At 43.8% G+C, this 27446-nt stretch overlaps 1 protein-coding gene across 1 annotated transcript; it reads left to right on the forward strand.

Annotated features, from left to right (window-relative positions):
* Positions 1–19902: 19902 nt before the first annotated feature.
* On the forward strand, positions 19903–20634 carry LOC147984574 (uncharacterized). Its single transcript, XM_087539779.1, has one exon. The coding sequence runs from the start codon at positions 19903–19905 to the stop codon at positions 20632–20634; it is 732 nt and encodes a 243-aa protein (XP_087395905.1).
* The last annotated feature ends 6812 nt before the right edge of the window (positions 20635–27446 follow it).

Raw genomic sequence — 27446 nt, forward strand, 5'->3', positions numbered from 1 at the left:
CACTTTGCAATCGCATTCTTTTTATATATATCCATAGACTAGGTACTACTTACCTTTGTTCCCCTCGAGCTGCCTCTTGGCAAGGCCGAGCTCTTCCTTGGACCCTTTGAGGTCCTGCTTCAGTGCGGCGACCTCCGCAGTCAGTGCGGCAGAGGCCAGCAGCGAAGCCTGCATACGCATATAGACATACTTATATTAGACTCCTGCGATATTGTTTGATCCTTTGTTCGGCTTTTCTTTGTGAACACCAAACAGAGCATCAGGGGCTACTGTCTATGCGGTAATATTTTTCCTATATTCCAAAAACTTACCTCAAAGCCTATTAGAAGGCTGGCACAGGCTTCAGTCAGTCCACTCTTGGCAGATTGAACCTTCTGGACCACCGCACTCATAATAGTGCGGTGCTCTTCGTCGATGGAAGCGCTACGAAGCGCTCCCAGGAGATTGTCCGGTGCCTCTGGATGGACAGAGGTCACCGGCACAGGCATCTTACCCCTTTTGGAAGGAGGTCGCTTGCCCGAGTCCGGAACCACTGGGGGTTCCGGCGTGGTGTTCGGCTAAGGGCCGAACTCGGAGCCCTCGGGAGCCTTACTCCTCTGCTCCTGGAGTCCCGAAGGTCGCCTGGAGGCGCCTCCGGGATTGTCTCCCCTCGACCCGGTGCCTCTTGAGACAATACCTCGGCATTGTCCGTAGGGCACGGGGAGGTGGCGGTCGGAAGTGGATCGCTATCCATATCCGACGAGTCCAAGGAGCTTCCTGACGAAGATACGTCGATACGGGCTTGGGGCGGTCTGCATAATCATATTCGGCGTTAGCGAAAGAAGTGCGATGAAGGTATGCCATGAGTTACTCTGGTATCTGAATACTTACGACTTCGCCAGGGGCTTGTCCTTGAGCAGCCACTCGTCTTCGCCTTCGCCGGCGGTGGTGGAGTAGTCCGGAAGGAGGGTTCTCCCCTTCTTGGACCCTTCGGCCCCCTCGGTCGGGGTGGCCTTCCTTTTCTTGGCTCCCCCGACTGAAGGGGGAGCATCTTCATCTTCCTCCTCGTCTTCGGGGGAGGAGTGCGTCGCGGAGTTATCAGACGATGAGTCCGATAAAACCGGGCGTCGGGAACTCTTTCGGGTTCCCTTGGCCTTCTTGCTCTTCTCCAGCACCTTGTAAGGAGCCGGAGTCAGCATCTCCGTCAGAAGAGCATCCGCCGTGTCTTCGGGCAGACGGGCCGGATAGTTAATCTACCCCGACGTCTCCACCCAGTCCTGTCAAAGGCATGGAGCTCAGACCCCGCACATGATTAAGCTAGGGGAAATAAAATATCCTACCGGATGTATAGAACTCACCAAATGCGCTGGGCGCTTCGCGCTTAGCCCGCGGTCCTCGGTGAGAGAGGGAGGGACCTCGGCGCCCTTGAACAGCACCCTCCAGACGTCCTTGTGCATCGTGTAGAAGAGCTTGCTCAGAGTCTGGTGCTGGGCCGGGTCGAACCCCCACAAGTTGAAATCCTGTTGTTGGCACGGGAGGATCCGGCGGATGAGCATGACCTAGACTATGTTGACAAGCTTGAGCTTCTTGCTTGCCATATTCCGGATACATTTCTGGAGTCCGTCCAGCTCCACTGATGAACCCCAGGATAGGCCCTTCTCTTTCCAGGAGGTGAGCCGCGTGGGGATTCCGGATCGAAACTCGGGGGCCACCACCCAGTTTGTGTCGCGTGGCTCGGTGATGTAGAACCACGCCGATTGCCACCCCTTTATGGTCTCCACGAAGGAGCCTTCAAGCCATATAACATTGGGCATCTTGCCCACCATGGCTCCGCCGCATTCCGCTTGTTGGCCTCCCACCACCTTCGGCTTGATATTGAAGGTCTTTAACCACAGGCCGAAGTGGGGCCGGAAGCGGAGGAAAGCCTCACACACGACGATGAATGTCGAAATGTTGAGGATGAAGTTCGGGGCCAGATCATGGAAGTCCAGCCCGTAGTAGAACATGAGACCGCGGACGAATGGATGGAGGGGAAACCCCAGTCCGTGGAGGAAGTGGTGGAGGAAAACTACCCTCTCGTGAGGTTCGGGGATAGGAACGATCTGCCCCGTAGTGAGTAGCCGATGCACGATATTCGCGGCTAAGTATCCGGCTCCGCGCAGCTTCTTGATGTGTCCCTCCGTAACAGAGGAAGCCATCCATTTGCCTCCCGCTCCGGACATGATTAGAGAAGGTTGAGGGGAAGGATGTGGACTTGGGCGTTGGAGCTCGAGTACGCAAGAATGGATGAGCGAGGAGGAAGAAGGCGTGGGTAGAAAAAGGTTAAACCTTATCCCTTTATAAGGGCGGCCGAAACTATGCGCCCCCACTAGCCTGGTAAAACTCGCTTATCCCCCAAGTGCCGTAATTGGTGGCGCGGTTGGGTTACCCACACCCGTATTGATGAGAATCCCGTAATAAGGGGGACATGATCTCTGCTTTGACGAGATGTGTCAAGAAACTGCCTCGCATTATGTGCGGGGCTAGTTAAAGGAAACGGTTCGAATAATCACCGGGCCATGGCATAATGTCATGTTGCCAAAACATGTCAGCAGATTAGATTTGTGGAAATATTATTCTCTCTACGGTGGTATCTGGAACTTATTTTGCAGGCTCGGACACTATCCTTGTATTCAAATTCTTCCATGGTGTATTCGGAGGAGGAACCCGCGATGCAATGCCGAAGACAACACTGCGCGACGGACTCATCGTCATTGAAGCCTGGTTCAGGGGCTACTGAGGGAGTCCTGGATTAGGGGGGTCTCCAGACAGCCAGACTATATCCTTTGGCCGGACTGTTGGACTATGAAGATACAAGATTGAAGACTTCGTCTCGTGTCCGGATGGGACTCTACTTGGTGTGGAAGGCAAGATAGGCAACACGGATATGTATATCTCCTCCTTTGTAACCGACCTTGTGTAACCCTAGCCCCCCCCCCCCCCGGTGTCTATATAAACCAGAGGGTTTTAGTCCATAGGACAACATACAATCATACCATAGGCTAGATTCTAGGGTTTAGCCTCTCCGATCTCGTGGTAGATCAACTCTTGTAATACTCATATCATCAAGAATAAATCAAGCAGGATGTAGGGTTTTACCTCCATCAAGAGGGCCCGAACCTGGGTAAAACATCATGTCCCTACCTCCTGTTACCATCCGCCTTAGACGCACAGTTCGGGACCCCCTACCCAAGATCCGCCGGTTTTGACACCGACAATGGGCATCTCCATAGCCCGTTGATACGCCTAGTTGATGTGAGACTATCTTCTCCCTTTTTGTCTTCTCCACAACCATCGTTCTATTCCACCTATAGTGCTATATCCATGGCTCATGCTCATGTATTGCGTGAAGATCGAAAAAGTTTTGAAAATGTCAAAAGTATGAAACAATTGCTTGGCTTGTCATCGGGGTTGTGCATGATTTAAATACTTTGTGTGGTGAAAATAGAGCATAACCAGACTATATGATTTTGTAGGGATAGCTTTCTTTGGCCATGATATTTTGAGAAGACATAATTGCTTTGTTAGTATGCTTGAAGTATTATTATTTTTATATCAATATGAACTTTTGTCTTGAATCTTTTGAATCTGAATATTCATACCACAATTAAGAAGATTTACATTGAAATTATGCCAAGTAGCACTCCGGATCAAAAATTCTATTTTTATCATTTACCTACTCGGGGACGAGCAGGAATTAAGCTTGGAGATGCTTGATACGTCTCCAACGTATCTATAATTTTTGATTGCTCCATGCTATATTATCTACTGTCTTAGACATTATTGGGCTTTATTATCCACTTTTATATTATTTTTGGGACTAACCTATTAACTGGAGGCCCAGCCCAGAATTGTTGTTTTTTGCCTGTTTTAGGATTTTGAAGAAAAGGAATATCAAACGGAGTCCAAACGGAATGAAACCTTCGGAAACATGATTTTCTCATCAGATAAGATCCAGGAGACTTGGACCCTCCATCAAGAAAGCCACGAGGTGCTCACGAGGGTAGGGGCACCCCCCCTAGGGCGCGCCCCCTGCCTTGTGGGCCCCTTGAAGCTCCACCGACGTACTTCTTCCTCCTATATATATCCACGTACCCCCAAACGATCGGGGACGGAGCCAAAAACCTAATTCCACCTCCGCAACTTTCTGTATCCACGAGATCCCATCTTGGGGCCTGTTCCGGAGCTCCGCCGGAGGAGGCATCGATCACGGAGGGCTTCTACATCATCATCCAAGCCCCTTCGATGAAGTGTGAGTAGTTTACTTCAGACCTACGGGTCCATAGCTAGTAGCTAGATGACTTCTTCTCTCTTTTTGGATCTCAATACAATGTTCTCCCCTCTCTCGTGGAGATCTATTCGATGTAAACGTCTTTTTGCGGTGTGTTTGTTGAGACCGATGAATTGTGGGTTTATGATCAAGTCTATCTATGAATAATATTTGAATCTTTGCTGAATTCTTTTATGTATGATTGGTTATCTTTGCAAGTCTCTTCGAATTATCAGTTTGGTTTGGCCTACTAGATTGGTTGTTCTTGCCATGGGAGAAGTGCTTAGCTTTGGGTTCAATCTTGTGGTGTCCTTTCCCAGTGACAGAAGGGGCAGCAAGGCACGTATTGTATTGTTGCCATCGAGGATAACAAGATGGGGTTTTATCATATTTCATGAAACTATCCCTCTACATCATGTCGTCTTGCTTAAGGTGTTACTCTGTTTTTAACTTAATACTCTAGATGCATGCTGGATAGCGGTCGATGAGTGGAGTAATAGTAGTAGATGCAGAATCGTTTCAGTCTACTTGTCTCGGACGTGATGCCTATGTACATGATCATACCTAGATATTCTCATAACTATGCTCAATTTTGTTAATTGCTCAACAGTAATTTGTTCACCCACCGTAGAATACCTATGCTCTTGAGAGAAGCCACTAGTGAAACCTATGGCCCCGGGTCTCTTTCTCATCATATCAATCTCCATCACTTTATTATTGCTTTGCTTTTACTTTATTTATTTTGTATCCCTATACCAAAAATACCAAAAAATATTATTTATCATCTCTATCAGATCTCACTTTCGTAAGTGACCGTGAAGGGATTGACAACCCCTAAGCGCGTTGGTTGCATTGAGCTATTGTTTTTGTGTAGGTACGAGGGACTCGAGCGTAGCCTCCTACTGGATTCATACCTTGGTTCTCAAAAACTGAGGGAAATACTTACGCTACTTTGCTGCATCATCCCTTCCTCTTCGGGAAAATCCAACGCAGTGCTCAAGAGGTAGCAGCAAGCCATTGAGAATAAATGGATCTTTAAGAAGAAGACAGACACTGATGGTATTGTCACCATTTATGGAGCTCGACTTGTCTCAAAGAAGTTTCCGACAAAGCGAATTTACCTGCACATCTTTCAAATGTTGCTTTGCGGCCCTGCTAACCCCATCTCGAGCAGCCCGGATGTATGCATCGGTTGCGTTGAAGGCGTTAAACGACTCTTCCGAAAAGCCAGGATCTTGTAAGATGGCCCAGCGGTGCCGATGATTCATAGCACTCTCCACTTCCGAGTTGGTGACGGATACATCGTCCGAGTCCTCGGCTGGAGGACAGTCCGGCGTCGTCCCTGCATCAGCCCCCGTCTTCATGGCAGGATTTGAATCCTGGCTGTGGGAAGTACGGCCGCTCGGACCCCCGGATATAGTACAGCGCACCTTCCTCCTGGCAAATGGAAAATGGGAAGTTCACGGTTGGATGTGACTGCTCAGGGGCAAGTTGGCGAATTCATACCTCTTCGATGAAGGCACAGCCGTGTCTTCATTTGCTTTCCTCTTGGAAGGATTGTCCGGCGTGGGAGTCGATCTCTTTGAAATCGCTGAATGTCTCCCCTGTGAAGCACGATACAGTGCGATGGGTGAGACGGAATAAGATCACTCTTTTAGAGAAGGTGTTTCTTAATTATTTACATGAGAAGCAGGAAGAAGGCCAGGACAGTCTGCAGTGATGGCCACTTCTATGTCGTCATAGCTTGTCTGGTATAACACTGCCCCCGCGAGTACCACGAATATATCCGGATCCTCTTCAAGCCCAGGATCTAGTTCCCGGTTGTGGGTCTCCAGCTGTGGGGCAGGACTATGAAGTTCTTCGGTGACCTGCCGCCAGTGGTTCCATAACAAACAGACTTGAAATTTATCAAAAGTAATCCGGAAGGGGAATGAGTAGAATCGAAGGGTCGAAGCTTACCCAACTGGGAGGATTATACATAGAATATCCATCTCTGTGCTTAATGCAAAGAAACTCCTCTTCTTCCCCTCTAAAAAGCTCGGCCAATATTTTTGCCAGAGCGGCGGGGGTATCCGGACCCTTCCGGCCATAACGGGAGGTGCCATCCTCTCCATTATAATGCCACATGGGAAGCCCTCTATATTGTAGCGGCTGAACCCCACGCATTATGGAGATCGCCATTACCTCGATTATTGTAAGTCCGGACTAAGCGAGCATCTTTATCTTGCTCACAAGCTGGCGAACTCCTGCGTTGTCCTCCTCTTCAAGACTCTGAGGACGCCAACTGTGGCGTTTCTTCAGCGGAACGCTGGCAAATTCAGAAAGAACCTTTCGAACTGGGTCGGGAAGTGCGACGTCTTCAATATAGAACCATTCGGAAGGCCATTCTTCGGATGCCTTCCTTGGTGTACTAGACAGATATCTGGTATCAGCAATGCGCCATACTTCGGCTCCGCCACTTCAAATATTGACCCCTCGTGATTACGCGGGACAAGACAGAACAACTTCCTCCATAGCTCGAAATGAGCCTCAATACCCAGGAATAATTCACATAAAGCAACGTAACCCGTAATGTGCAGAACGGAGGCAGGGGTGAAGTTGTGCAACTAGAGGCCATAGTATTCTAGAAGCCCTTGGAGGAACGGATGAATGGGAAATCCAACGCCCCTTAGCAGGTAGGGGACGAAACATACTCGCTCTCCCCAGATGGATTGGGGAAGTCCTCTTCCTGAATCTCACCGTTGAAGGAATCTAGCCCCGCATGAACAGGAACTAGATCTGCGGGGGGAAGAAGTCCCTACGTCTGCAGCTCCGTCAATTGACTGTGGGACACTGAACACCTCTCCCACTGGCCTTTCTCTGGGCCGGAACGGGTGGAGGAGCTGGGGACGCTAGCCATGCTGGAATGATTTCTCCCAAGCAGTTTCTAGGGATTTCCTCTGTATGGTGCCGAATGGATCTAGGATCCGATCTCTTTAATAGGCGCTCTCCCTTGCATGGGCGAGGTGTTATCTGGAAAACTACCCTGACCTTCCGCCTTCGCTTGACACGTGGGAGGCGAAGTTATTTAACGCGCAGAAGCCGAGGGGAGTAACATGGAATCAATGGCCGAATACATCACTTGGAGATCATTAAAGGAGGAACCCGCCTTGAAATGCCGAAAACAATTTGTGTGCCGAACACCTCGCTATTGAAGACTGGTTTAGGGGCTACTGAGGGAGTCCCGGACTAAGGGGTCCTCGGGCATCCGGCCTGTTATCTATTGGGCCAGACTGATGGTCTGTGAAGACATGAAGGCCAAAGATTGTACCTGAGTCCGGATTGGACTCTCCTTGGCGTGGAAGGCAAGTTGGGCGACCGACTATGAAGATTCCTTCCTATGTAACCGACTCCATGTAAACCCTAGACCCCCCCCCCCGGTGTCTATATAAACCGGACGGGTTAGTCCGGAAAGGATATATTCATGCCCATAGTCATACAGGTTAGACTCCTAGGGTTTAGCCATTACGATCTCATGGTAGATCAACTCTAGTAACACCCATATTCATCAATATCAATCAAGAAGGACATAGGGTATTACCTCCATAGAGAGGGCCCGAACATGGGTAAACATTGTGTCCCATGTCTCCTATTACCATCGATCCTAGATGCACAGTTCGGGACCCCCTACCCGAGATCCGCCGGTTTTGACACCGACACCCTCCCTCCTCCAACACTTCCTCCTCCTCCGTAGTGCTTGGCGAAGCCCTGCCAGAGAACCACGAGCTCCACCACCACCACGCCGTCGTGCTGCCGGAGTTCTCCCTCAACTTCTCCTCTCCCCTTGCTGGATCAACAATAAGGAGACGTCCCCGGGATGTACGTGTGTTGAACGCAGAGGCGCCGTCTGTTCGGCGCTTGATCGGATCTTTCGCGATTTGAAACGCCACGAGTACGACTCGATCAACCGCGTTCTTGTAACTCTTCCGCTTAGCGATCTTCAAGGGTATGAAGATGCAATTCTTCTCTATCGTTTCTAGCATCTCCTAGATTGATCTTGGTGACACATTGGAAAATTTTGAATTATTACTATGTTCCCCAACAGTGGCATCATGAGCTAGGTCTATGCGTAGATTCTATGCACGAGTAGAACACAAAGTAGTTGTGGGCGATGATTTGGTCAATTTGCTTACTGTTACTAGTCTTATATTGATCCAGCGGCATTGTGGGATGAAGCGGCCCGGACCGACCTCACACGTACTCTTACATGAGACTGGTTCCACCGACAGACATGCACTTGATGCATAAGGTGGCTAGCGGGTGTCTGTCTCTCCCACTTTAATCTTGGATCGGATTCGATGAAGAGGGTCCTTATGAAGGGTAAATAGCAATTGGCATATCACCATTGTGGATTTTGTGTAGGTAAGAAACGTTCTTGCTAGAAACCCATAGTAGCCACGTAAAACATGCAACAACAATTAGAGGACGTCTAACTTGTTTCTGCAGGGTATGCTATGTGATGTGATATGGCCAAAAGGATGTGATGAATTATATTTATGTGATGTATGAGATTGATCATGTTCTTTTAATAGGAATCACGACTTGCATGTCGATGAGTATGACAACCGGCAGGAGCCATAGGAGTTGTCTTAACTTATTGTATGACCTGTGTGTCAATGAAAAATGCCATGTAATTACTTTACTTCATTGCTAACCGTTAGCCATAGTAGTAGAAGTAATAGTTGTCGAGACAACTTCATGAAGACACGATGATGGAGATCATGGTGTCATGCCGGTGACGAAGGTGATCATTTCGCGCCTCGAAAATGGAGATCAGAGGCGCAAGATGATATTAGCCATATCATGTCACTTTATGATTTGCATGTGATGTTTGTCATGGTTACATCATATTTTCTTAGAATGACCGTATCATAAATAAGATGATCCCTCGCTAAAAATTTCAAGAAATGTGTTCCGCCTAACTGTGCACCATTGCGAAGGTCCGTTGTTTCGAAGCACCACGTGATGATCGGGTGTGATAGACTCTAAAGTTCGCATACAAAGGGTGTAAGCCAGATTTACACATGCGAAACACTTAGGTTGACTTAATGAGCCTAGCATGTACAGACATGGCCTCGGAACACGAGAGACCGAAAGGTCGAACATGAGTCGTATAGTATATACGATCAACATGGAGATGTTCACCGTTGATGACTAGTCTGTCTCACGTGATGATCGGACACGGCCTAGTCGATTCGGATCATGTATCACTTAGATGACTAGAGGGATGTCTATCTGAGTGGGAGTTCATTAAATAATTTGATTAGATGAACTTAATTATCATGAACATAGTCTAAATTGTATTTGCAAATTATATTGTGGATTAATAGCCCATGCTTTAGCTCCTTGTTTTAATACGCTCCTAGAGAAAGACTAAGTTGAAAGATATTGTAAGCAATTTTGCAGACTAGGGCCGTAGTCTGAGGATTGTCCTCAGTGCTACACAGAAGGCTTATGTCCTTGATGCACCGCTTGGTGTGCCAACCCCTCTAGCGTCGTTTGTGGATGTTGTGAACATCTGGCAGACACGTTCTGATGACTACCTGATAGTTTAGTGCGCCATGCTTTATGACTTAGAGTCGGGGATCCAAAAGAGTTTTGAACGCCATGGAACATATGAGATGTTCCAAGAGCTGAAATTGGTATTTTAGGCTCATGCCCGTGTTGAGAGGTTTGAGACCTCTGACAAGATCTTTGCCTACAAGATGGAGGAGAATAGCTCAGCCAGCGAGCATGTGCTCAGAATGTCTGAGTACTTCAATCACTTGAATCAAGTGGGAGTTCATCTTCCAGATAAGAGAGTGATTGACAAAAGTTCTCCAGTCACTATCACCAAGCTGCTAGAGTTTCGTGATGAACTATAACATGCAAGGGAAGATGATCCCAGAGCTGTTCACCATGCTTAAGGCTGTAAAGGTAGAAATCAAGAAGGAGCATCAAGTGTTGATGGTTAACAAGACCACTGGTTTCAAAGAAGGGCAAGGGCAAGAAGGGAAACTTCATGAATGGCAAGCCAGTTGTCGCTCCAGTGAAGAAACCCAAGAACCCAAACCCGAGACGAAGTGCTTCTATTAGGGGAACGGTCACTGGTAGCGGAACTGCCTCAAATACTTGGTAGACAAGAAGGCTGGCAACTTCAACAAAAGTATATTTGATATATGTGTTATTGATATGTACCTTACTAGTACTCCTAGTAGCACATGGGTATTAGATAACGGTTCAGTTGCTAATATTGGTAACTCAAAACAAAAGCTACGGAATAAACGGAGACTAGTGCTACCTATTGAGCACTGCGTTGGATTTCATTGAAGAGGAAAGGATGATGCAGCAAAGTAGCGTTAGTATTTCCCTCGGTTTTTGAGAACCAAGGTATCAATCCAGTAGGAGGCTCCATGCAAGTCCCTCGTACCTACACAAAACAAATAACTCCTCGCAACCAACGCGATAAGGGGTTGTCAATCCCTTCACGGTCACTTACAAGAGTGAGATTTGATAGATATGATAGAATAATATTTTTGATATTTTTATGATAAAGATGTAATGTAAAATAAAAGCAAAGGAAAAAAGAAAAGGAAATTACTAAGTATTGAAGATTAATATGATGAAGATAAACTCGAGGGCCATAGGTTTCACTAGTGGCTTCTCTCAAGAGCATCACTATTTTACGGTGGGTGAACGAATTATTGTTGAGCAATTGACAGAATTGAGCATAGTTATGAGAATATCTAGGTATGATCATGTATATAGGCATCACGTCCGAGACAAGTAGACCGACTCCTGCCTGCATCTACTACTATTACTCCACTCATCGCCCGCTATCCAGCATGCATCTAGAGTATTAAGTTCATGAAAACAGAGTAACGCCTTAAGCAAGATGACATGATGTAGAGGGATAAATTCATGCAATATGATAAAAAAAAACCCATCTTGTTATCCTCGATGGCAACAATACAATACGTGCCTTGCTGCCCCTACTGTCACTGGGAAAGGACACCGCAAGATTGAACCCAAAGCTAAGCACTTCTCCCATTGCAAGAAAGATCAATCTAGTAAGCCAAACCAAACTGATAATTCGAAGAGACTTGCAAAGATAACCAATCATACATAAAATAATTCAGAGAAGATTCAAATATTGTTCATAGATAATCTTGATCATAAACCCACAATTCATCGGTCTCAACAAACACACCGCAAAAAGAAGATTACATCGAATAGATCTCCATAAGAGAGGGGGAGATCATTGTATTGAGATCCAAAAAGAGAGAAGAAGCCATCTAGCTAATAACTATGGACCCGAAGGTCTGAGGTAAACTACTCACACTTCATCGGAGAGGCTATGGTGTTGATGTAGAAGCCCTCCGTGATGGATGCCCCCTCCGGCGGAGCTCTGGAACAGGCCCCAAGATGGGATCTCGTGGATACAGAAGGTTGCGGCGGTGGAATTAGGTTTTTGGCTCCGTATCTGATTGTTTGGGGGTACATAGGTATATATAGGAGGAAGGAGTACGTCGATGGAGCAACAGGGGGCCCAAGAGGGTGGAGGGCACGCCTAGGGGGGGTAGGCGCACCCCCCTACCTCATGGCTTCCTCCTTTATTTCTTGACGTAGGGTCCAATTCTCCTGGATCATGTTCGGTGAGAAAATCACGTTCCCGAAGGTTTCATTCCGTTTGGACTCCGTTTGATATTCCTTTTCTTTGAAACCCTAAAATAGGCAAAAACAGCAATTCTGGGCTAGCCCTCCAGTTAATAGGCTAGGCCCAAAAATGATATAAAAGTGGATAATAAAGCCCATAATGTCCAAAACAGTAGATAATATAGCATGGAGCAATCAAAAATTATAGATACGTTGGAGACGTATCAAGCATCCCCAAGCTTAATTCCTGCTCGTCCTCGAGTAGGTAAATGATAAAAACAGAATTTTTTATGTGGAATGCTACTTGGCATAATTTCAATGTAATTCTTCTTAATTGTGGTATGAATATTCAGATCCAAAAGATTCAAGATAAAAGTTCATATTGACATAAATATAATAATACTTCAAGCATACTAACAAAGAAATCATGTCTTCTCAAAATAACATGGCCAAAGAAAATTATCCCTTCAAAATCATATAGTCTAGCTATGCTCTATCTTCACCACACAAACTATTTAAATCATGCACAACCCCGATGACAAGCCAAGCAATTGTTTCATACTTTTGACATTCTCAAACTTTTTCAATCTTCACGCAATACATGAGCGTGAGCCATGGATATAGCACTATATGTGGAATAGAATGGTGGTTGTGGAGAAGACAAAAAAGGGAGAAGATAGTCTCACATCAACTAGGCGTATCAACGGGCTATGGAGATGCCCATCAATACATATCAATGTGAGTGAGTAGGGATTGCCATGCAACAGATGCACTAGAGCTATAAGTATATGAAAGCTCACCAAAAGAAACTAAGTGGGTGTGCATCCAACTTGCTTGCTCATGAAGACCTAGGGCATTTTGAGGAAGCCCATCATTGGAATATACAAGCCAAGTTCTATAATGAAAAATTCCCACTAGTATATGAAAGTGACGAAATGAGAGACTCTACCATGAATATCATGGTGCTACTTTGAATCACAAGTGTGGTAAAAGGATAGTAACATTGTCCCTTCTCTCTTTTTGTCTCATTTTTTATTTGGGCCTTTTCTCTTTTTTATGGCCTCTTTTCTTTCTGCTTTTTATTGTTCGTCTGGAGTCTCATCCTGACTTGTGGGGGAATCATAGTCTCCATCATCATTTCCTCACTTGGTACAATGCTCTAATAATGATGATCATCACACTTTTATTTTCTTACAACTCAACAATTACAACTCGATACTTAGAACAAAATATGACTCTATATGAATTCCTCCGGTGGTGTACCCGGATATGCAATGAATCAAGAGTGACATGTATGAAAGAATTATGAATGGTGGCTTTGCCACAAATACGATGTCAACTACATGATCATGCTAAGCAATATGACAATGATGGAGTGTGTCATAATAAACGGAACGGTGGAAAGTTGCATGGCAATATATCTCGGAATGGCTATGGAAATGCCATAATAGGTAGGTATGGTGGCTGTTTTGAGGAAGGTATATGGTGGGTGTATGATACCGACGAAAGGTGCGCGGTATTAGAGAGGCTAGCAATGGTGGAATGAAGAAAAGTGTGTATAATCCATGGACTCAACATTAGTCATAAAGAACTCATATACTTATTGCAAAAATCTACAAGTTATTAAAGCAAAGTATTACACACATGCTCCTAGGGGGATAGATTGGTAGGAAAAGACCATCGCTCATCCCCGACCGCCACTCATAAGGAAGACAATCAAAAAATAAATCATGCTCCGACTTCATCACATAACGGTTCACCATACGTGCATGCTACGGGAATCACAAACTTTAACATAGGTATTTCTCAAATTCACAACTACTCAACTAGCACAACTTTAATATCACCATCTTCATATCTCAAAACAATTATCAAGCATCAAACTTCTCATAGCATTCAACACACTCATAAGAAAGTTTTTACTATTCTTGAATACCAAGCATATTAGGATTATTTAAGAAAATTACCATGCTATTTAAGACTATAAAAATAATCTAAGTGAAGCATGAGAGATCAATAGTTTCTATAAAATAATTCCACTACTGTGCTCTAAAAACTATAAGTGAAGTACTAGAGCAAAACTATATAACTCAAATGATATAAGCGAAGCACATAGAGTATTCGAACAAATTCCAAATAATGTATGGCTCTCTCAAAAGGTGTGTACAGCAAGGATGATTGTGGTAAACTAAAAAGAAAAGACTCAAATCATACAAGACGCTCCAAGCAAAACACATACCATGTGGTGAATAAAAATATATCTCCAAGTAAAGTTACCGATAGAAGTAGACGAAAGAGGGGATGCCCCAAGCTTTGGCTTTTAGGTGTCCTTAGATTATCTTGGGGGTGCCATGGGAATCCCCAAGATTAGGCTCTTGCAACTCATTGTTCCATAATCCATCAAATCTTTACCCAAAACTTGAAAACTTCACAACACAAAACTTAAAGTAGAAAATCTCGTGAGCTCCGTTAGCGAAAGAAAACAAAAGAAAACTTCAAGGTACTGTAATGAACTCATTCTTTATTTATATTGGTGTTAAACCTACTGTATTCCAACTTCTCTATGGTTTATAAACTATTTTACTAGCCATAGATTCATCAAAATAAGCAAACAACACACGAAAAACAGAATATATCAAAAACAGAACAGTCTGTAGTGATCTGTAGCTAGCGCAAGCTCTGGAACCCCAAAAATTCTAAAATAAATTTATGGACGTGAGGAATTTATCTATTAATCATCTGAAAAAATAATTAACTAAATAGCACTTTCCAAATAAAAATGGTAGCAGTTCTCGTGAGCGCTAAAGTTTCTGTTTTTTACAGCAAGATATCAAGACTTTCCCCAAGTCTTCCCAACGGTTCTACTTGGCACAAACACTAATTAAACACAAAAAACACAACCAAAACAGAGGCTAGGTAAATTACTTATTACTAAACAGGATCAAAAAATCCAGGAATAAAAATAAAATTGGGTTGCCTCCCAACAAGCGCTATCGTTTAACGCCCCTAGCTAGGCATAAAAAACAAGGATAGATCTAGGTATTGCCATCTTTGGTAGGCAATCCATAAGTGGCTCTCATAATAGATTCATAATATAATTTAATTTAATTTCTAGGAAAGTGTTCCATGCCTTTCCTTAACGGAAATTGGAATCTAATATTTCCTTCCTTCATATCAATAATTGCACCAATCGTTCTAAGGAAAGGTCTACCAAGAATAATAGGACATGAAGGATTGCAATCTATGTCAAGAACGATAAAATCTACGGGCACATAATTCCTATTTGCAACAATAAGAACATCATTAATTCTTCCCATAGGTTTCTTTATAGTGGAATCCGCAAGGTGCAATTTTAGAGAGCAATCATCAAAATCACGGAAACCTAACAAATCACACAGTCTTTGGAATCGTGGAAACACTAGCACCCAAATGACACAAAGCATAGAACTCATGATCGTTAATCTTAATTTTAATAGTTGGTTCCCACTCATCATAAAGTTTTCTAGGGATAGAAACTTCCAACTCAAGTTTTTCTTCATAAGATTGCATCAAGGCATCAACGATATGTTTAGTAAACGCTTTATTTTGACTATAAGCATGAGGAGAATTTAGCACGGATTGCAACAAGGAAATATAATCAATGAAAGAGAAATTTTCATAATTAAATTCCTTGAAATCCAAAATAGTGGGTTTAGCAACATCTAGGGTTTTAATTTCTTCGATCCCACTTTCATCAATTTTAGCATCAAGATCTAAAAACTCTGAATTTTTGGAATGCCTTCTAGGTAAAGGTGGATCATATTCAGTCCCATCATTATCAAGATTCATATTGAAAAACAAATATTTAATAGGGGACACATCAATAACTTTTAGATCTTCATCTTTATTTTCATAGGAACTAGAAGAACACGCTCTTATAAAGGCATCTTTCTTAGCATGCATCCTAGCGGTTCTTTCTTTGCACTCATCAATGGAAATTCTCATGGCTTTGAGAGACTCATTGATATCATGCTTAGGTGGAATAGATCTAAGTTTCAAAGAATCAACATCAAGAGAAATTCTATCAACGCTCCTAGCCAACTCATCAATCTTAAGCAATTTTTCTTCAATCAAAGCATTGAAATTCTTTTGTGAAGTAATAAATTCTTTAATATTAGATTCAAAATCAGAGGGCATCTTATTATAATTTCCATAAGTATTGTTGTAGGAATTACCATAATTATTAGAGGGATTGCTAGGATAAGGCCTAGGATTAAAATTTCCTCTATACGCGTTGTTACCAAAATTATTCCTACCAACAAAATTCACATACATAAATTCATTATTATTCTCAATCAAAGTAGAAAAGGGCATATCATTAGGATCATAAGAAACACTCTTACTAGGAACATGGCAAATAATTTCATAAGTTCATCCATCTTTCCACTCAAAACATTAATTTCTTCTATCGCATGCACCTTTTTATTAGTAGATCTTTCAGTATGCCATTGAGAATAATTAACCATAATATTATCTAGGAGTTTAGTTGCTTATCCTAAAGTGATTTCCATAAAAGTGCCTCCCGCGGCCGAATCTAAAAGATTTCTAGAAGCAAAATTCAATTTGGCATAAAAATTTTGTATAATCATCCACAAATTCAAACCATGAGTAGGGCAATTACGTATCAATAATTTCATCCTCTCCCAAGCTTGTGCAACATGTTCATGATCAAGTTGCTTAAAATTCATAATATCATTTCTAAGGGAGATGATCTTAGTGGGAGGAAAATACTTAGAGATAAAAGCTTCTTTGCACTTGTTCCAAGAATCAATACTATTTTTAGGCAAAGACAAAAACCAAGCTTTAGCACGATCTCTAAGAGAAAAAGGAAATAGCTTCAACTTAACAATATCATTGTCTACATCTTTCTTCTTTTGTATATCACACAAATCAGCGAAGCTATTTAGATGGGTAGCGGCATCTTCACTAGGAAGGCCGGAAAACGGATCTTTCATGACAAGATTCAGCAAAGCGGCATTAATTTCACAAGATTCAGCATCGGTAAGAGGAGCAATCGAAGTGCTAATAAAATCATTTTTGTTGGTATTGGTAAAGTCACACAATTTAGTGTTATCTTGAGCCATCGTGACAAGCAAGCAATCCAACACAGAAGCAAACAGAAAGCAAGCGGGCAAAAAGAGGCAAACGGGAAAGAGAGGGAGGATAGAGAGAGAGAGGGCAAATAAAATGGCAAGGGTGAAGTGGGGAGAGGAAAACGAGAGGCAAATGGCAAATAATGTAATGCGGGAGATAAGGATTGTGATGGTTGTGCAGGCGCTAGAAATGGCTTGTTGTCGGAAGTCAAACCTTGACTTGCGCGAACCTCCCCGGCAACGACGCCAGAAATTCTTCTTGCTACCTCTTGAGCACTGCGTTGGATTTCCTCGAAGGGGAAAGGATGATGTTGCAAAGTAGCGTAAGTATTTCCCTTAGTTTTTGAGAACCAAGGTATCAATCCCATAGGAGGTTGCGCGCGCGTCCCCTAGTACCTGCACAAAGAAAATAACTCCTCGCAACCAACGTGATAAGGGGTTGTCAATCCCTTCATGGTCACTTACGAGAGTGAGATCTGATAGATATGATAAGATAATATTTTTGGTATTTTTGTGATAACGATGCAAAGTAAAATAAAGGCAAAGTAAAAAAGCAAAGGAAATAACTAAGTATTGGAAGATTAATATGATGAAGATAGACCCGGGGGCCATAGGTTTCACTAGTGGCTTCTCTCAAGAGCATAAGTATTTTATGGTGGGTGAACGAATTACTGTTGAGCAATTGACAAAATTGAGCATAGTTATGAGAATATCTAGGTATGATCATGTATATAGGCATCACGTCCAAGACAAGTAGACCGACTCCCGCCGGAGCCTCGCCGGAGAGGTAACGCGTCATTTCGCCGCCGTCCATTTTTTTAGAAAAAAAGCCTAGTTCGTTTTTTTATCGGTTCACCGGTTTTTCCCAGTTCTTCTATTTAGTGGACGTTCGTCCGTACATTCATTTTAATGAACGGTTTTCGCTCACTAGTTACAGACAACGAACGTTCGTACGTTAGCCTGTTCGTCAGTTTTCTTTTTATCGGATTTTTCCGCGATTATTTTCAATTGCGATTTCTGGTCCGATTTTCATTTTAGTTTATCTTTTCGCTTGTTTATCGGAATCAGGCGATTCAAGCGCCTAGATGTTCGTCTCAAGACCCTCTTTCTGTTTAATCAACTTAAACAAGATTTTGCTACTGTAAAATTTGACCTTAGTCTAGATTAGTAAACGGATCTTTTTTCTTTGGCTGTTTGGGTCTCGTTGCTCTGTTCGATTTGATTCTTTTTGCAAACCGGAGTTCTTAAGTTGAACTTTCTGGTCAATCTTTCTTATTTGAGTTTTGCACGTGCACCTTTGCTTGATTGCTTATGTATGCTATTGTTTGTTTGCGATAGAATTCCCGGAGTGCGAAGCGTGCTACATCGAATCCCTAGGTTTCGTAGATTGTCAGCAAGGCAAGTAACACATTGATCATACTCTTTCCATACCCAGTTTTAATGCATTAGTTTCAATCCTCAAACATTGCATGATTAGGATGCCATTTAACATGTGGGTTGGGAAGTAGTTGATGAGGTAGAACCTATTTCCCTGTTACATTCAGACCCTTGGGAGTTACTTCTACGTATTGCTTATATTGCTATGCTATGCTCGTAGATGTGGTTTGGGTGAGTGAAATCCATGATAGATGTGAGATTGTTAATTAATGGTTCAACTTAAGGTGGCAACTTGAATACACATCTGGGTGGATTGAGGCACCTGGAGAACCTAGTGTTGCCTCTATTTTTGGAAATCCCAGGGTTCCGTGTGATTTTCCTATGGACCGCCACCCAGGCTCAAAGGGAACTGAGATGATTCATGCTAGGAACTTCTGTGTGCAGCCACAAGCTATTATGGGCTCTAGCATAGTTGAGTAAGTTACGTGAAGCTCTCGAAGAGGTAGATCAACAGGTAGTGGGTTGTAAGTTTGGTATGGTCTGCCCGGAGTAGAGAGTTAATGTTTATGAAAGACTGTGTCTCGGTCATCCATTTCTCAAACACCATGTAGTGTGAGAAAATCAACGGAGGAGATCGAGTCTTGTGGGGAAAAGTGCGCAAACCTCTGTAGAGTGTACAATCTAATCATGGTTAGCCGTGTCCCCGGTTATGGACAATTTTGAGTATCTAGTACTTGGAGTATCTTAAGTATCTCATCACATTACCTAATTTATATTATTGGGTTGATAATTACTTTTAATTGGGATTGAGTTGGAGAAACCTTCTCAATGATGTTTCAACTACCATGATAGTTAAATTAAAATCTACTCCTTTGTTGTAGGGAAAAATTGGCTTTTCGCAAAACTATAACCATAGAGCTTTCCACCGGCCAAATATGCATGTAGTGATAGCATTATTCTGATCTTACTCTACTGTGTTATATTTCCAGCATATTCCATGTGCTGACCCGTTTTCGGGCTACAACGTATTATGTTGCAGACTTTTCAGACGAGGAATAAGGTTCGTTAGGTCGTTGCCATGCAGCTTAGCTATGCCGTTGGAGTTGATGGACTCACTATATCTTCCAAGCCTTCCGCTGTTATCGTATTAGATGGCCTTAAGCCATATTTACTGTAATAAGTTCTCTGTTGAGACATTCGATGTAATAAGTGTGTAATTGCTACTCTGTTATAAATCCTTCAAGTACTGTGTGTGTCAGCATTACCGATCCAGGGATGACACGGAAGCACAGAGACTTGACCGATTGAGGTCGGGTTGCTACAAGATGGTATCAGAGCACCCGTTGAGTGTAGGACACGACCACTAAGATAAAGCCCTAGATCACTATTCTCTTCTCATTTCTGACTCCTCTCCATTTTCCACTCTTTAGGATGGCGGACGCAAGGAACAAGTTTGCACAACCGGATGAAGACGCACCTTTTGGACGACACTTGAAGGAAGTCACTAGGTACTTGAACATAGGAATACCAAGCTTCACCGGGACTTACAACGCCACTTTACCAGAAGAGGAGCGATGGATGATTCAAGTTCAAGTTCCAGGAAGGACATTCACGCCAGTCACTAAGCCCATAGAGTTTTCCTTTGATGCACCAACTTGGAGTCTAGGAAAGAGTATGGCAGCTCACATCCCCATGGGACGCATTGGAGAAGTTTACCAAAAGGAGCTTAAGGATACTATCTACCAGTTCTGTGGGCGCCGAGATGAGCAATGGGAGATGATCAGCACCAGGAAAGATAGATCAATTGCAGCCTTCATCCAGGAATTAAACCAGCACATTCGACGCCAGGAGAATCAGATGTGCGCAGGCATGATAGACCTGAAGAAGGCGAAGACAAGGATCATCGAGCTGGAAGAAGAACTTAAGTCCACACGCGATGGATACGAGGTGGAAATTGCGACACTATTGGAGAAGAATGACGACCTGATTAAGAAGATCGGAGTTTTGATGGGAGATCCAGCACTGGGAAGAGAAGACGATGATTCCACTTGCCCGGAGAACTACATCATCATCGACGACACCGATTCCGACCCTAGCGATGATGACTATGAAGACGAAGCTGGAGCAGACATCATGGAGTCTTCGACCGATCAAAATTTCTAGATGACCACCAAATAATTAGTAGTATTCCCCCATGTATTTAGTAGTAGTTGAGCACTTTTGTGATAGTTCTAGATCGATTGTATGCCCTTGCTTAGTTGATTGAGTGAAATGATTGTGTTTGTCTCATGTGCATATGGGTAGTGCTGTCTCATTAGACCTCATTCTATTCTAATATCTTCCCTCTAAAACCCATCAGATGCCTCCGAGACGTGACCCCGGATTTGCTTTCTCACCGGAGCTCACTCAGTTGATCCAGCAGCAGAATACCCTGATGCAGTTGTTACTCCAGAACCAAGGCAACAACAACAACACCAACAATCCACCACCACCACCAGTTGATAACTTAGCCCGTTTTCTGAGGTTGCAACCGCCGGTGTTTTCCAGTAGCACCAAGCCCATAGTAGCAGATGATTGGCTCCACGGGATTGGAAGGGAGTTAACTACTACAGGATGTACTGATGCTGAGAAGGTGCGTTTTGCCGCACATCAGTTAGATGGACCAGCAGCCACATGGTGGGAGAATTACACTGTCACTTACCCTATAGCCACGGTGACATGGGATCAGTTTTAGCAAGCTTTCTGTACAGCCCATGTCTCAACTGGAGTTATGAGTATGGAGAAGCATGAGTTTCGCAACTTACGCCAGGGGAACCATACTGTAGCTCAGTACGTGGATGAGTTTAGCAAGTTATCTCGGTATGCCCCTGATGACGTGGCCATAGATGCCGCGAAGCAGGAGAAGTTTATGGAAGGGCTGAATGATGAGATGAGCATGCAGTTGATGGTAGCAACCTTCAACAACTACCAGGAGTTGCTAGATAAGGCTCTTATGATTGAAGGAAAGCAGCAGCAGATTGAGAGCCGTAAGAGGAAGTATGGACAAGGGAGGTATAATTCAGGAGCTCAGTAGAAGCCTCGCCTAATCCCGAACTCGGGAGGACTTGTTCATAAGCATGGAGGCCACACCCATAATGGAGGAAGTAACCATAACCATACTGGCCCAAGGAATGGGAATGGGAATGGAGCAAGCAACAATCAGAACCGCTCCAGTCCAGCCACACCCGCGAAGAGAGACCTAAGCCACATTACTTGCTATAAGTGCGGGAAGACTGGACACTATGCCACGGAGTGCCCTGAAGGGAAGAATGGAAACAGGAATGGAGTGCTGGAAAGAAGCCCAATCCATTCAACAAAGGACAAGTGAACCACATTAACATGGAGGAGGTTGAAGAGCAGCCTGACGCGGTTATAGGTAAGTTTTTGATTAAGTCATTTACCGCTCTTGTTCTTTTTGATACTGGTGCATCACATTCATACATATCAAGGGGATTCATGGATAATTTTAGACTACCAACCCAAACCCTTAGGACCCCTCTGTTAGTGAGTTCACCTGGAGCAAAGTATATGGCTAGTCGATGGTGCGACCAGATACCCCTAACCATTGGTAGCCATGTTTTTCCGTCCGACCTAATTATCTTGGAGTCACAAGGATTGGATGTGATATTAGGAATGGACTGGATGTCAAAGTATGGAGGAAGCATTGACTGTGTTAGTAAGTCAATTTGTCTCACCACCCCGGAGGGAAAAAGGATCAAGTATGTATCTAGGCATGCGCCAAGAAGTAGTCAAGTCAATACCCTCACGGGAGTTGTTCAGGAGGAAGTGCCTGTAGTGAAGGATTACCCAGATGTTTTCCCAGAGGAGTTACCAGGCATGCCACCGGATCGAGACATTGAGTTTTTGATAGAGCTATTGCCAGGTACCGGGCCTATAGCGAAGAGACCATACCGGATGCCCGCAAATGATCTGGAGGAGATTAAGAAACAGATCAAGGAATTATTGGAGAAAGGTTACATTCAACGGAGCTCATCACCATGGGGAGCCCTGGTGCTTTTGGTTGAGAAGAAGGATAAGTCCCTAAGAATGGTTGTTGATTATCGAGCGGTAAATGAGGTGACGATCAAGAACAAATACCCACTGCTGATGATCAATGATTTATTCAACCAGTTGCAAGGAGCTAAGGTGTTTTCAAAGATCAATCTGCGATCAGGATACCATCAGTTGAAGATTCGAGAGAAGGATATACCCAAGACAGCATTCACCACACGGTACGGGCTATACGAATATACGGTCATGTCGTTTGGACTGACTAACGCCCCTGCCTATTTCATGAGCATGATGAACAAGGTGTTCATGGAGTATTTGGACAAGTTTGTTGTGGTGTTTATTGATGATATAATGGTATACTCGAAGAATGAAGAGGAGCACAAGGAGCATTTGCGTTTAGTTCTCGAGAAACTCAAGGAACACCAGTTGTATGCCAAGTTCAACAAATGCGAGTTTTGGTTGAAGGAAGTCGGATTCCTTGGACATGTTATATCAGGAGAAGGTATAGCAGTAGATCCCACCAAGGTTCAATCAGTCACTGAATGGTTGGCACCCACTTCAGTTAGCGAGATCCGCAGTTTTCTTGGACTCGCAGGATACTATCAGAGATTCATTGAGAATTTTTCCAAGATTGCGAAGCCAATGATGGAGTTATTGAAGAAGGATACCAAGTTTAAATGGACGGAAGATTGAGAAGCAAGTTTCCAGGAGTTAAAGAAACGGTTGAATACAGCCCCAGTGCTGACATTGCCAGATATACGTAAGGATTTCCAAGTGTATTGCGAAGCCTCTCGCTTAGGACTTGGAAGTGTGCTTATGCAGGACGGAAGAGTTGTTTCGTATGCCTCACGACAACTAAACCCTCACGAGTTGAATTATGCCACGCACGATTTGGAGCTAGCAGCCGTAGTGCATGCGTTGAAGACTTGGAGACATTACCTTATTGGAAACCGTTGTGATGTGTACACGGATCATAAGAGTTTGAAGTACATCTTCACACAGAAGGAGATGAACCTTAGGCAGAGGAGATGGTTGGAGCTTATAAAGGATTATGACATGAAGCTGCACTACCATCCAGGCAAGGCCAATGTCGTAGCAGACACATTGAGCCGGAAGAGTTATGATAATACCCTAGAGAGTACGGGATTACCAAAGGAGTTAGCAGAGGATCTCAGGGAACTTCAATTGTAGATTGTTCCTAGAGGTTTTGTTGCAACAATGGAGGTTCAGTCTACATTGTTGGGAAAGATTCGAGAAGCTCAGAAGGATGACAAAGAGATTGCTGAGATAAAAGAGAGAATGAGCAAAGGAAAGGCCAAAGGTTTTCGTGAGGATGAGCACGATACCTTATGGTTTGAGGATCGTGTTTATGTGCCCAATAACCCAGAGATCAGGAAGTTAATACTTCAGGAGGCTAATGACTCACCATACTTGATACACCCCAAAAACACCAAGATGTATTTGGATTAAAGGAACGTTTCTGGTGGACAGGGATGAAGAAAGATATTGTCGAGTATGTAGCCGTATGTGATGTATGTCAGAGAGTGAAGGCAGAGCATCAAAAGCCAGCAGGATTGTTACAGCCTATGCCGATACCCGAATGGAAGTGGGATAAACTTGGCATGGATTTTATCACCGGATTACCCAGGACCAAATCAGGATATGATTCTATATGGGTAGTAGTTGATCGCTTGACCAAAGTGGCTCACTTTATCCCAGTGAAAACAACTTATACAAGTGCGAAGTTGGCCAAGATATATATGTCCAAGATCGTATGTCTGCATGGAGTTCCGAGGACCATCGTATCCAATAGAGGAACATAGTTTACCTCAAAGTTTTGGCATCAGTTGCACTAGAATTTGGGAATGAGATTGGAGTTCAGTACAGCATTTCACCCGCAAACGGATGGACAGACCGACAGAGTCAACCAGATTCTGGAGGACATGTTGAGGGCCTATGCGCTAGATTATGGATCTAGTTGGGATGACAATTTGCCTTACGCGGAGTTCTCATACAATAATAGTTACCAAGCCAGTTTGAAGATGGCACCGTTCAAAGCCCTGTATGGACAAAGGTGCAGAACACCGTTGATGTGGGATGAGGTTGGAGACAGACAGTTGTTTGGACCAGACATGATCAAAGAGTCTGAGGAGAAAGTTAAACTGATTCGAGATAGACTGAAGATAGCTCAGTCCAGGTAGAAGAGTTATGCAGATTTAAAGTGCAAGGAGGTAACCTATGAAATTCGAGACAGAGCATATCTGCGAGTATCACCCTTGCGAGGAGTGAAACGTTTTGGAGTTAAGGGAAAGTTAGCCCCGAGATTTGTAGGACCATATCGTGTTTTGGAACGGATGGGGGAAGTTGCCTACAAGTTGGAGTTACCCGAAGGACTGTCAGGAGTTCATGATGTGTTTCACGTTTCACAGTTGAAGAAGTGCCACACTGAGATGGCCGATATACCGCTAAGAGATGCAGTACCCTTGGAGGCGATTCAGCTGGACAGTGATTTGACTTATGAAGAGAAGCCAGTCAAGATTCTTGAGTTTGCCAGTCGAGTCACCCGCAGCAAGGTTATCAAGTTTTGCAAAGTTCAGTGAAGCCACCATACCGAGGATGAAGCCACCTGGGAACGAGAGGATGATCTTCGTAAAGACCACCCACACCTATTTTCTAGCCAACCCGAATCTCGAGTGCGAGATTCATCTTAAGGGGGGTAGGTTTGTAACATCCCAAATTTTCAATTTGGAATGTTATACATAGATCATTCATGCATATCATATTTTATTGCATTTCTGTTTCGCGATCCTCGAAATCCTAAGCAACTCAAGGACCCTCGGAGAGAGTTGGGGATTTTCCGGCTTTCATATTTGATTTTTATCAAATATTGAAACGAGGATTTTTGGTTTTAATTATTTTTCTCTTCGAAAATATTTCATATTAAAATATACGAGAGGAGATAATATGACTTCTCCAAAATAATTGAAATATTGGAGGAAAAATATTAAAATCAAATATTTTATTTTATTTGGATTTTATTGCAATTTTATTTGCATTAGAAAAATTACACGTTTTTAAAATTGCATTTTAGGGCCAAGAAAATGTTCATCTTGTTCTAAATATTTCATTTAGACAGTGAAATTTGTTTTGGCATTTTTAGATTTTTTATTTTATTTTCTAGGATTTATTTTCTGTTCGGCGGAATTGTTTTAAAAAAAAGCTTCGGGCGCCGACTGGGCCGAAATCCAGCCGGGCCGGCCCATCTCTCCTGGCGCCGCCGACTCGGACAGGAGTCCGAGCCGGACTCCTCCGCCGCCGCCTTGCCCCCTCCTCTAAGCCACCCTCCCCCCTTTATATATTGCCGCCGCCTCCCGCCACCACCACCAAACCCCACAGCCCCGCAGCCCCGAGCCGAGCCGCGCCGCCGCTCCCGCGCCTCGCCGTCGCCGCAGCACTGCCGCCGCCCCTCGCCGCGCCACGCCGCCCCGCTAGGCCCCCGCCCGCCGCCCGAGCCCCACCTCGCCGGAGCCTCGCCGAAGAGGTAACGCGCCGTTTCGCCGCCGCCGTTTTTTTAAGAAAACCGATTCGGTTTTTTCAGAAAAAAAAACCCTAGTTCGTTTTTTATATCGGTTCACCGGTTTTTCCCGGTTCTTCTATTTAGCGGACGTTCGTTCGTACGTTCGTTTTAACGAACGGTTTTCGCTCGTTAGTTATAGACAACGAACGCTCGTTTGTTAGCCTGTTCATCAGTTTTTTATCAGATTTTTCCGCGATTATTTTAAATCGTGATTTCTGGTCCGATTTTCGTTTTAGTTTATCTTTTCGCTCGTTTATCGGAATCAGGCGATTCAAGCGCCTAGATCTTCGTCTCGAGACCCTCTTTATGTTTAATCAACTTAAACAATATTTTGCTACTGTAAAATTTGATCTTAGTCCAGATTAGTAAACGGATTTGTTTCTTTCGCCGTTTGGGTTTCGTTGCTCCGTTCGATTTGATTCTTTTTGCAAACCGGAGTTCTTAAGTTGAACTTTCTGGTCAATCTTTCTTATTTGAGTTTTGCCCGTGCATCTTTTCTTGATTTCTTATGTATGCTATTGTTTGTTTTTGATAGAATTCCCGGAGTGCAAAACGTGCTACATCGAATCCCTAGGTTTCGCAGATCGTCAGCAAGGCAAGTAACACATTGATCATACTCTTTCCATACCCAGTTTTTATGCATTATTTTCAATCCTCAAACATTGCATGATTAGGATGCCATTTAACATGTGGGTTGGGAAGTAGTTGATGAGGTAGAACCTATTGCCCTATTACATTCAAACCCTTGGGAGTTACTTCTACGTATTGCTTATATTGCTATGCTATGCTCGTAGACGTGGTTTGGATGAGTGAAATCCATGACAGATGTGAGATTGTTAATTAATGGTTCAACTTAAGGTGGCAACTTGAATACACATCTGGGTGGATTGAGGCACCTGGAGAACCCAGTGTTGCCTGTATTTTTGGAAATCCTGGGGTTCCGTGTGATTTTCCTATGGACCGCCACCCAGGCTCAAAGGGAACTGAGATGATTCATGCTAGGAACTTCTGCGTGCAGCCACAAGCTATTATGGGCTCTAGCATAGTTGATTAAGTTACGTGAAGCTCTCGAAGAGGTAGATCAGCAGGTTGTGGGTTGTAAGTTTGGTATGGTCTGCCCGGAGTAGAGAGTTAATGTTTCTGAAAGACTATGTCTCGGTCATCCATTTCTCAAACACCATGTAGTGCGAGAAAATCAACGGAGGCGATCGAATCTTGTGGGGAAAAGTGTGCAAACCTCTACAGAGTGTACAATCTAATCATGGTTAGCCGTGTCCCTGGTTATGGACAATTTTGAGTATCTAGTACTTGGAGTATCTTAAGTATCTCATCACATTACCTAATTTAT

The sequence above is a fragment of the Triticum urartu genome, chromosome 2A (genome assembly GCF_056163025.1).
Source record: "Triticum urartu cultivar PI428250 chromosome 2A, HENAU_Tu73, whole genome shotgun sequence".
NCBI lineage: Eukaryota > Viridiplantae > Streptophyta > Magnoliopsida > Poales > Poaceae > Triticum > Triticum urartu.

Coding starts and splice junctions, on each gene's coding strand:
- LOC147984574 (XM_087539779.1), top strand. CDS start 19,903: ATGGCGGACGCAAGGAACAAGTTTGCACAACCGGATGAAGACGCACCT.